This window comes from Theropithecus gelada, chromosome 14 (assembly GCF_003255815.1).
Source record: "Theropithecus gelada isolate Dixy chromosome 14, Tgel_1.0, whole genome shotgun sequence".
Taxonomy (NCBI): Eukaryota; Metazoa; Chordata; class Mammalia; order Primates; family Cercopithecidae; genus Theropithecus; species Theropithecus gelada.
The window spans coordinates 61,184,727-61,197,262 of record NC_037682.1 but is presented as its reverse complement, the minus strand read 5'-3'; the positions used below and the strand labels follow the sequence as shown (position 1 = coordinate 61,197,262).

At 35.8% G+C, this 12,536-nt stretch overlaps 1 protein-coding gene and 1 pseudogene across 1 annotated transcript; both read right to left on the bottom strand.

Moving 5' to 3' along the window:
• Positions 1-476: 476 nt before the first annotated feature.
• LOC112606935 lies at positions 477-1,450 on the bottom strand (annotated as a pseudogene).
• Positions 1,451-10,206: 8,756 nt separating this feature from the next.
• On the bottom strand, positions 10,207-11,169 carry LOC112606949 (olfactory receptor 52N1-like). The gene is given in 1 exon segment (XM_025357925.1): positions 10,207-11,169. A coding segment is annotated over 1 exon segment (963 nt).
• Between the last annotated feature and the right edge of the window lie 1,367 nt (positions 11,170-12,536).

Sequence of the window (12,536 nt, the reverse complement as noted above, 5' to 3'; positions counted from 1 at the left end):
ATTTCATGCATATATCAAAATATTATGTGTACCTCCCAAATGTGTAAAACTATTATGTATCAATTTAAAAAATTTAGAAAATAACACATCATTTAAAAAACCCACAATTCTACTTTTTACTTCTATGAATTGAACTAGTTTTAGCCATTCCATAAGGTTTATATATTTTAAAACATTATGTTATATATGAAATATTTAACTTTATGGGTCAATTTAAATAAATTGAATTAAATTTATTTTTTAAAAATTAGACAATATATTAAGGGACAAATAGACAACAATTAAGGGAAAGGCACTGAGATATGCATCCAGAATGGGCTATAAATTTCCCCAAAACAGTTTCAGAAAACATAGAGTGGGAGAGATAATAGAAAATGTGTGATGTGACACATGAATAAATGTAAAATATCACACGTAAGGTTTTTCTTTGTTATTTTTCATTTATCTTTGTTTCATCTGAATTAAGTAGTCTTATATCAACCTGCAGCCTTATCACCCTGGAAGAACTTTATGACACTCTCTCATATCTGTTTTGTCTTTACTCCATAAACAATAGGGTTTACAGTTGGGGGAAGAAGAAGATAAAGATTAGCCACAATGACGTGAAGAGAAGGGGGAATTTTGTGCCCCCCAAAACGGTGGGTAAAGAAAGTGAAGAATGCTGGAACATAGGTGATGATGATGGCAGATATATGAGCAGTGCAGGTGCTGAAAGCCTTCTGTCAAGCATCTGATGAAGAGAAGCTGATCACTGCCTTGACGATCATAGTGTAAGACAAAGATATACAACAAATGTCAAACACTCCAATCAGGAGAGCAACCATTAGACCATAGATTACATTGACCTTGATGCTGGCACAAGATAGCTTTACCACAGACATGTGGTCGCAGTGTGTATGGGAGATGATATTGCTTTGGCAGAAAGGCAAATGCTTGACCAAGAATGGGAAAGGAATCATCAGCAATACTCCCCTCAGGAAGGTGGCAAGCCCAGCCTTGGCAATAATAAGGTTGGTGAGTATGGTAGCATAACGCAAAGGGTAGCAAATAGCTATATAGCGGTCCAGAGCCATGAGCATGAGCACACCAGACTCCACACCTGTAAACCCATGAACAAAGAACATCTGGGCCAAGCAAGCATTGAAATTAATTTCTTTGAGACTGAACCAGAAGATGCAGAGTGCATTGGGTAGAGTGGTTGTGCAGGTAAGGAGGTCAGTGAGGGAGATCATGGCCAAAAAGAAATACATTGGATGATGTAAGGATTCCTCATAATAAATGAGGTACACAAGACCAAGATTCCCCACAAGGGAGATGATGTACATTGTGCAGAGTGGGAAGGAGATCCATACATGTACTCTTTCCAGATCAGGTATTCCATTAAGAATAAAAGATGGGGGAGCCACATATGAATTGTTGGAAACAAGCATAATGAATTAAATAGAGGCATTCTATTTCTCCAGAAGTTTCATCCTGAAGAGAAGGAATTATGAAACAAATTTCACTCAAATTTTCCCTGCAAATATGAACTCAAATTTAGAATAAAATTAAGTTTATAATGGCACCAACGATTACAAATAATAGTGACTGAAAATATACAAGGTATTGAATAATACTATATTCCAGATAACATTTTAAAAGTTTCATAAACAGTCTAAATGTAATACTATAGCCATAAGTAAAAAGTTGTATTTTTTTTTTTTTTTACCACCAAATAGAAGTAGAAACTGGGGCACAGAAAGATTGAATAATATTAAATGCCACACAACTAGATTCAGGAACAGAAACAGCATTCATATATGACTTCAACACCCATGCAGTCTTTTTACTGTGCATCCTGGCTTCACAGAAGACATATCCTATGACAGCATGTGAAGCATGATCCAAAATTTCTTCAGTAAATTAATGTTGTATGCCAATACACAATAGGAAGATTATGGTTATTTCTACCAAATAGGACATTATTCACATTTCAGTTTTTTCTATACTAACTGTGTGACTTGATAAGCTTTATGTTACTCTCCAAGCCTCAGTTGCTCATCTTTAATGGGAAGCAGGTGATACCTACTTCAAAGAGTTCTGAAAAATAATCAGAAATTTCTTTACTCCTAGGTTAATATTCTGATGGATTAGATATGCTGATTATTCAAAATGCAGGTATAAATACAAATGGATATAAAATACAGGAATAATGACCATAAATGTCAATCTGATTTGATTGTTCCAAGAAAGAAGAAGAAAGAAACCTCTTTTTCTCAAGTACCCTATAATCCTCCAATGTCATTGAGATTATCTATTTTCTTTCCATATCTTCTTTTTAATATAATTCTCAAGAAGCATATTATCTAGACTCTCCCTTTATTCTCTTTTTGGGAAATGTTTTTATTCTTATGACTTCAAGTATAACCAACATGAAGATAATTTTCAGATAATTACTTGTATAAATAAGTTATGCCACAGCTGTTGAGTCCTTCTAAATGCATGATGAATATTTTCATCAGAAATATCCATAAAATTCTACATTTACTATGTCTAAAACTACACTTATCGCTTCAATCTCTACCTGTGCCTAAAATGGACTTTACCTCTAAGTTCTGTCTTTTGGATAATAGTGTCATTATCTACTACATTACCTAAACTAGTATATTTATGATCTTCCCTGGTATTTCTCCACCTCATCTTGGATATAATTCATTTACAGCTCAAAGGGTCCAAATTGTTTCTCCACCCAGGTCACATCAACATATCTATTTTCTGTAGTTTATCTTCAGAAAAAAACTTTTAATTCAGAAAATTTCTAATATCAGCTCTTCCTTTCTAACACCACTTTTGGTGTAAAGATCACCTAGCCACATCTGTCTATTTCTTGAAATTGTCTCTTCAGTAATTCGTAAGTGAAATTTTTCCTGTAGTACAATTTTGAAGTGTTTTAATCCACTGCTTAATAATCTTCAATGTATTCCCATTACTTTGAGCTCAAATTCCTTGGATGATGTTCAATAAAAGGAAATTTAGGTCTTATCTTTTCTTTCCTGTTTTATTTCTTTCAATTTTCTAACAACTCATAAGTATCCTGGCTTAAACAATGCATTATATGGTCAATGTAGTCTAGTATTTCGGGTTTAAATACTTGCCAATCCCCCCCCAAATACATATACTTAAGTCTAAGTTGACATTTCTCAATGTCCTTCATTTATTTGCAAATATCTCTGCAAAGTAAAGAATAAATATTACAGCTGAAGTAAATTAGAGACTAGAAAAACAATAGAAAAGATTGACAAAAATAAGAGTAGCTTTCCTGAAAACAAAAAACAAAAGTTAACAAACATTTAGCTAGATTAACTGAGGGGAAAAAAAGAGAAAACTCAAATAAATAAAATGAAAATGAAAAAGGAGACATTACAACTGATACAACAGACATACAAAGGATCATAAGAGACTACTATGAACAATTATACACCAATAAATTGAATAATGTAGGAAAAAATTGATTATTTGACTCTGTAACATACCAAGACTGAAAGACAGATGAAACAGGAAAGAAAGCCCAGAAAAAAATTTTCAACTAAGGTGCCAAGAACACACAATCAGGAAAGACAGTGTCTTCAATAAATGGTGTTGGGAAAACTGAATATCCACACTCAGAAGAACAAAATTAGACCCTTATCTCATACCACATATAAAAATCAACTTAAAATAGATTAAAGACTTAAATGTCTGATGCTTATCTTAATAACACTGAGATAGGATGTTACTTTCTTTGAAGAAGACTGTCGTTTCCAGAGTCCAGAATGAGCTATTGCCATTAAATACCCTGATTTAGACACAGGATGTTTAACTTGCTTAATCAAGGCTATTAGCGATTAACTCAGAATGAAACATAGGTTTCCTTAGATCAGAATTTCACATATGTTCCATTAAACCAAATCCCTTATAAATGCAATTAATGCAGAAGTTGTGGACTAGCACGTAGTAGTTCAGTGATTTATTTTCCCATTTGTTTGATTTTGTATTTGTTTTCCTATTTCTTTGTTTTCCCTGTGGGAACTTGAGGCTTCATGATTCTAATGTGTGACCTCTAATGCTCCTGCTTCTTACAATTTCTTCCTTGTCCAGCATTCCAGTCATTTTTCAGGTAAATAGCAAAAAAGTTGTGTGGGATGATTTATATTTTTTTCTTTCAAAGGAGAAGGTAATTTGGTTACGAGTACGATGTGGACTTACCCTGAGCCTACCCTACTTCTTTATTCTTGCTTGTGGTTCTGGGGAAGTAAAAAAGTCAACAGAATATAGGCATACATTTGAGGTATAATAATAACAAGACGGCATATCACATCAAGATATGCTGCAACATATCACCTCGTGTCAATCACAATTGCTTGTCCATCCTTGATGACAATGAGTTCCGTTACCTGACGTAGGTGTCCACGCCTCCAGTAAGGGTGGAGAGATTGATCCTATCACTGTTGCATCCTGTGCGGTCTCCTCATCCCACTCTGGGCAGCCATTTGACACAAAGTATATGTAGCATCCATGGTTACCTCTGGCTGTTTACAACAGATAACAGGCTCCTTTGAATTTTCACTTTATCCTAACCTCCAGAAAATTTGGATGAATCAGGAACTGCTTAAAAGTTAGGAAAGCCAAGGAGACTTGTTTTTTCACTTCCTTTTAATTTCCACGCTATGCTTCTCTAGTGACGGCTTGAAACAGCATTTTCTCAAGGAATTTAGGAACCAGTACACAGAATAAAATCCTATCAGGCATCAAATGACCTATCCTTGATACCCTGGAGAGGAATGTCAGCATAAAGCTGGATCCAGAAAAGAGACTTCTAGATTCTCTTATGCTATTTCATCTTTTCTGGTTTTGCTCTAAAATGTTTTCCCGGAAATGTCCAATCAACCTTTTAGTGACACAAAATGCTGTAATTGAATGTGAATGTCTCAAGTGTATGGACTCTAAATTAAATTGAAGATATTTCATTTGTAAAATTAAAAAATACATATATTATCTACTCTGTTTGTGCCAGGCAATGTATCCTTTGGCACTTAGCAGAAGGACTTTATCTGTCTCTACTCTGGGACTTTTAAGTTTACCTTGCATATAAATAGCAGACTTGCATACCAACTCCAATATTTATCCACACGCCTAGACAAAAAAAAAAGTAGTAGTAGTACTATTTGATTGTCTATATTTACCTGTTTAATATATTTACTTATTTAATATTTGAATTAACTTGTGAATTTAATCACATTCTTATAATGCATCTGCTAATTATTATCTAATCACTATCTCATCAAGACTCTTTGTTCAATAGCTTGCCAAAGATACAGAATTTTGTGCTCTTTACACTAAATACTGGTGAGGCACAACCCCATCTCTCTTAAACCAAACAAGAATCATTATTTGAAGTTTACCTTTCTTCCTCTCTGCTACCCTCATATTTTCTCCATTTTTATGACGATGATAACTTGGACACCAGTGCTCAATTTATATTTATCCTGTCTCCTTACTGACCTGTGAACTCTTTTATTCTATGGGCCAAATTTGCCACCTATTTTATCCATAAATAAGGACAGTACCCAGCTTAAAAAAGAATATTCAACAAATTGGAGTTGTATTGACTGACTCCAAGTTGTATGACCCAACTGAAGAAAAGGGAGTGACTGGGAAAGGATGGGCTAGTAACTTGAAGGGAAAAGTTTGTAACTGTTTGTTTTTTCCTGATTTAAGAGATAGTAAAGTTCTTACTGTCTAATTCTCTGACTCTGGCATTGCAGCACATATTTAAAAAATAAATAAATAAATAAATAAATAAATAAATAAATAAATAAAAGGAGAGGAGTTCCTTACACTCTAAAGGAGCTTTTGAGGGCATCTAACTTGTACCTTGTACACCAAGAACACATATACCTTATAAGTAGTATCTCTGCTTTGAATGTGGAATGAACATACTCTTCCTAATTTTCTCAGACTAAGAAATCATCACCAACATTTTCTGTAAGTCAGTGTCTTTGATCCTTATGGTGACACAAACTGGCTAGAACAAGACAAGTCTTTGTCACACAGTAATGTCTGGAAGGCAGAAATCTCTTACCCACAATGTAGCTCCTGATGAGAAGTGATGTGAAAGGTGCTCATGCCAGGGTGAGGGCCCAGGAATGCATATGATGGCGGGACCCTGGCTTCAGCTCATAGAGTTTGGGTCAGAAGTGCTTAATCCAGTCGAGTTCCCACAGGAAACAGGCATAATCTCATATGCTCAAGAGTCTCAGTGTGAAACTGGGCTTCAGAGACCCCAGAGACCACAGAGCCCTAAGGGAAAGATTCCTATATGTGAGGGAAAAAGCTTCTGCGACTACAGCTGGGCTCCAAAAAGGAGCAGTCTGGAAAGCAAATCCCATGCCACAGCTATCCCACCATTACGACTAGAAGTTGGCAGTTCATATCTAAGGCAATTAAAAATAAATAAAAGATGTTCATGAGTGTGAAATCATAACGGTGTTGTTATTTATTATTGTGAATTCTAAAATAGTAAATTCCTATTAGTTGAAAAAGAGAAAAAAGTAACAATAAAAGCACTTCTGAATAGTACATACTTCAGATACTGGGAAACACTTGTTATTAGGGTTTTGTGTGTTTTTATTTCCAGGTATGTATAAATTTTTTCTGAAAAATCACAATTTTCAGAATATTCATAGTTCAGAGGATATTTTATCACAATTTCTTCATTTAAAAATATGTCATGAATATTTCACTCTTTGACTCCTCTACAATATGAATATCAAAGTCAGCAAAGCTACTTTATGGCTGTAAACTTTCCTTTACGTATTTTTAAAATTTAAAAGATTGAGTTAATTTCCAATATGTTACAACTTTATGGTGAACACTGACACAACCATGATTAATTCTTTTGGAAAATTTATAGACCTGAATAGATATTGAGTAAAAAATATGCTAATTTTAAAGCTTTTATATTGCTAGACTTCTTTTCCCCCCACAAAGATTGTACCAAAACTCTGTACTTTATGCTCTTGAACACAATCCAAGTATATGTGCCACCTTATACGGTAAGATTCTCTATGAGTAACTGGTCTCCCCCAACTGTAGGTGCCAGATAATAGAAAGTAAAATAGAACAGGCTATAAGTAGATGTAAGTGGGACCAGCCTTACCCATAATCAGAAGTGAGGGTCATTGTTACATTGGATTTCTTGGTGTGCTGAAATTACAATTTAACTTCCCAATAAATTACCTTTCTGAGATTGAAGATTTTCTCCACTTAACTTTCAGTAATTTTAGGACCAGGTGCGGTGGCTCACACCTGTAATCCCAGCACTTTGGGAGGCTGAGGCGGGCAGATGGCTTAAGGTCAGGAGTTCGGGACCAGCCTGGCCAACATGGTGAAAGCTCATATCTACTAAAAATACAAAACTTAGCAGGGTGTGGTGGCGGGCACCGTAATCCCAGCTACTTGGAAGGCTGAAGCAGGAGAATTGCTTGAATCTGGGAGGCAGAGGTTGCAGTGAGCCACGATTGCACCATTGCACTGTAGCCTAGGTGACAGAGCGAGACTCTATCTCCAAACAAACAAACAAACAAACAAAAAACAAATTTAGTGATTTTGATAAGCATTGTAGTTTCTTGGCCTCCACTTTTTAAATATGAACAAACAAGTTATCAGTAACTGAATCACTTTCCTTAATTATTGATTCAAGAAAATTAAAACAAAGATGCAGTTATGAGTTAAAATAAAGCAGAGGACTATCTGTATTCCTCCTGACAACTGTGTCAATAGGTGAATGGATAAAGAAAACATCATATGTATACAATAGAATATTATTTAACCTTACAAAGAAATAAATTCTACCACTTGTAAAAACATGGATGAACGTGGAAAACATTATACTAAGTGAAATAAGCTGGAAAACATTATACTAAGTGAAATAAGCTGGGCATAGAAAGATAAATACTTCATTATCTCACTTACATGTAGAATTTTTAAAAAGCCAAATTCACAGAAACAGAGAGAAGGGTGGAAACAGATTAGAAGCGTGTTGGGGTAGTGAGGGAAATGAGGAGATGTTGGCCAAAGATATAAGCTTACAGTTATCAAATGAGTAAGTTATAAAGACTTAATGTGCAGCATGGTGACTAGAGTTAATAATAATGCATTGTATACTGAAATTTGCATAACAAGTAGATCACATATTCTCACAGTTGTGTGTCCGGGTCTGAGTATTCTATCAACAACTCTTCTAGGTATTTTGGCATTTTTTGGTATTTCTTAAAAATCACATTTCGAATTTGGTTTTAAAAAATTATTTTATAGTGGTTGGGATAAATTATTCTTTGCTTTAGCAGTTTTCTCTTTTAATAGCAATCTTAAAGTCAGACATTTGACATCCTGAGGAGATGACCTATATCATTACTTTTATGTTTTACATTGCTTTGCCTTTTTTGTGTCCTTTTGGTGAGATTTTCACAACTTTATATATTTTTTCTTGGATATTTTTGCTACCATTCCTTTTTCTCTGTTATAAATGTTATTTTCTAATTGTCTATAACTTCTTTCCTTTTTTGATTGGTCCAAAATATTCTCAGATCTCTGAAAAAATATTGGTACTGGAAATATACTTCAAGAATAATGAAGATGATGATACTGAACTAATGAAGAAGAAAATATAATCTCTACTTTGTTGTAAAGTGATTAGTATTCATATTCAACACTCATAAAATTATTTATATAATTATAGTAATTCAAATACTATTTATTAGTTTTAAGTTATTACAATCATAAACAAATCAAAAAGATTTCTAGAATTAATGCAAGTGGTAATTATCTTATAACAGAAAATTAAAGATATAACTAACATTGATGTTTTATACGTGTGTGTGGTTTTATACATAAAATATTTTGAAGGAGAGGGCAGATGACAGATACAGATAGTTATTAAATTAAATCTTCACTGTGGGTAGAGTAGTTGGTAATCTTATTAAAGTTTAAACACAGTTTGGAGTAAAAGAAATAACCACCAAAAAGAAGAACAATAAAAACATACACATACACAAACAAGATTTTTAAGAGGCCATCACTAAAAAGGGACTAGATGGAGGACATTTTCAAAAGGAAAGTTTAAGTTTTTTACGATGATCTTGTTTTATTATGATTTGTACAAATATGCACGTATTATTTACGCTAAATTTAAAGTACTTCTGAAAGAAAAGAAAGTATATATACTTTTTAAACTATAGACAGTTGGCATAGGAAACAAGAAAGAAATGTCTCACAGCTTAGGGAGGTCAGCGTGTGTGCTCAAGCGATATTATTTTAAATAAAAATGTTGTTTAAACGTAGTATATATGCAAAAAGAGCACATTTTACAAACGATAGGCTCATGAAATATCACTAAGTTGATACACCCTGCAACTACCATCCAGGTCAAGAACTAATCAATGGTGGTACCTCAGAAGCACCCCTCATTATCTGGTTTCTCATTCTCAAAGTTAAACATTATCTGAATAAATTAGTTTGGCCTACTTCTGAACTGCACATAAATGAAATACATAATATATGTCTTTATCTCTTTCACCTAATACTATATTTGAATAGACCACAATTATTTATTTATGTTGTCTAACGTTGATGGACATTGGTATGATTGCCAGCTTCTAGGTATTACAGGCATGCTTCAATTTACAACTTTAGAAGTTTTCTGGTGAACATATGTATGGGTTGCTACTGTATATACAGCTGACAAACTTGGAATAGAAGTAGAATAAACTCTAAGTGATTTTGGCAGGAAAATGATGAGCTAAGTAAGTTAGGACAGACATAAATGAACACAGCTCATGTTTTGCCGTAGATTTAAATTTTTAAAAAAGTTTCACTCCAGTGTTAGTGATCCAACCACTGTGCTGCAAATTTGTGTAGACTGTCATTTAGGAGAGAAGATTATGTCTGTGAAGGTTAAATGCAGTGAACTTCGAAGTCCTCTATAGTAAAAAGGCTTTAAAGAACATGGAATAGCATAAGAAAGGGTATTTACCTATTTGATCATGATGGTACCCTTTCCAAAGATGCAGAGTAACCCGAGTCTCATAAAAATATTCCTGTGGCCAGATTTCTGGTGTCATTTAAAGAGCTCCCTATTGACTTGGTGATCTCAACCTGGCTAAGAAAATTCTAACATCTCAGAAGACTTTAAAAGTTATGAGAATTGTCTTTTCCCTTAAGAAAGAACCTAATGACACTTTCTCATATTTGCTTGGTTTTCACCCCATACACAATGGGGTTCATTGTGGGAGACATTAGTATGTAGAGATTAGCCATAATAATAAGTATGTGGGGAGGAATGGTGTGTCCCCCGAAACGGTATATAAAGAAGGTAAAGAAGGCTGGAACATAGGTGATGACTATGGCAGAGATGTGGGCAGTGCAGGTGCTGAAGGCCTTCTGTCAGGCATCTGCTGATGATAGACTCACAACTGTTTGAAGAATCATAGTGTAGGAGATTGTAATGCACAGGATATCAAAGTCTCCAATCAACAGGGCAACCATCAAACCATAGATGGCATTAACCCTAACATTGCCACAAGATATCTTGGCCACAGACATGTGGTCACAGTAGGTGTGGGGTATGTCGTTGCCCCTGCAGTACGGCAGTTGCTTGGTAAGGAAAGAGAAAGGGATAACAAGCATCACACCCCTAAGAAAAGTGAGGAAACCAGCTTTAGCAATGACTGAATTAGTGAGGATGGTGGCATAACGCAGAGGGAAGCAGATGGCCACATAGCAGTCCAGGGCCATGAGCATGAGCACTCCAGACTCCATCCCTGTGAAGGTGTGCACAAAGAACATCTGGGTGAGGCAGGCTTTGAAATCAATCTCCTTGAGATTAAACCACAATATGAAGAGAATGTTGGGAAGGGTGCTGGTGCATATGAGCACATCTGCGAAGGAAAGAAGGGCTAGGAAGGCATACATAGGTCTGTGTAAGGCCTCATCGGAGTAGATGAGGTACATAAGGCCAAAGTTCCCTGTAATAGCAATGCTGTACATGGTGCACAGCGGGAAGGAGATCCACAAATGCACGTCTTCCAAACCAGGGATGCCATTTAGGATGAATGAAGCTGGAGTTAGGCTGTTGCCATTTAGAAATGACATAATAACTGCTGGAAGTTCATTGTATAGCAGTTATAGTATTGCCTCTGTGAACAGGGGGGAACAAAAAAAGAGCAATTTCAGGGAGTGACAGACCAGCAGTCTTCTTTCCCATAATGGCTATTTTGTTTTTCTTGTAGATCAATGACTATATTTGTTCTCTTATGTTTAATATGTGATATATACTCTGTCTGGGTCTGTGCCTTAAGCATTAGGTGTTGACAGGAAGAACTGAGTCTAGTCAGTATGTTTGGACCTGAATATCTAGGGTCTTTTGTTATCATGTAGTCCATTCTCCAGGCCAATGTTAGCCATGAACTGAACAACTCTGTGGTCAAGAATTGATTAAATATTTGCTCTATTCTAGGTGCTCACCATCTTAGAGATGTCCATTGTATTCTGAAATGTTAACAGACTTCAGTAGTTCCTATAGGCTTACCTTTCAAATTAAATCTGTTCTACCTAATGGACATACTGACAATATTTTCAATCTAGTTTTAGCCCAAACTACTCCCTTTTGGTTTGCAGAAAACGTAAATAGAGAAAAATATGAATCATCCCCTTGCAGTTTTCTTGAAGCAAAATCATAGACTGATCTTAAAGGCAAATAATAATAACAATCCACTTTCTAATATCATCAAAAGGCCATTTATTTTATACGTATGTATGTAATAGATGTAAATAGATGATGAAAGATCATTAGAAATGCAAGAACTTATATGAATCCAATGCTTTCCTAAGATTACAGTCTAGTCTAATGGACTCTAGAGTCAGTTCAATGAAAATAAGATACTTATCATCCTAAACAAAATAAATTGACATTCCCTTTGGAAAGAACATAGTGCTTTATATTCTACCCACATCAAAACTTCAGCCCTAGAATCAAATATTTTTGAGGCTTAAAATAAAGAAGATTGGTCCGGGAGCAAGATGGCCGAATAGGAACAGCTCCAGTCTCCAACTCCCAGCGCGAGCGACAGAGAAGACCGGTGATTTCGGCATTTTCAACTGAGGTACTGGGTTCATCTCACTGGGGAGTGTCGGACGATCTGTGCTGGTCAGCTGCTGCAGCCCGACCAGCCAGAGCTGAAGCAGGGCGAGGCATTGCCTCACCTGGGAAGCGCAAGGGGGAAGGGAATCCCTTTTCCTAGCCAGGGGAACTGAGACACACAACACCTGGAAAATTGGGTAACGCCCACCCCAATACTGCGCTTTAAGCAAACAGGCACACCAGGAGATCATATCCCACACCTGGCCGGGAGGGTCCCACGCCCACGGAGCCTCCCTCATTGCTAGCACAGCAGTCTGTGATCTACGGGCAAGGCAGCAGCGAGGCTGGGGGAGGGGCGCCCGCCATTGCTGAGGCTTAA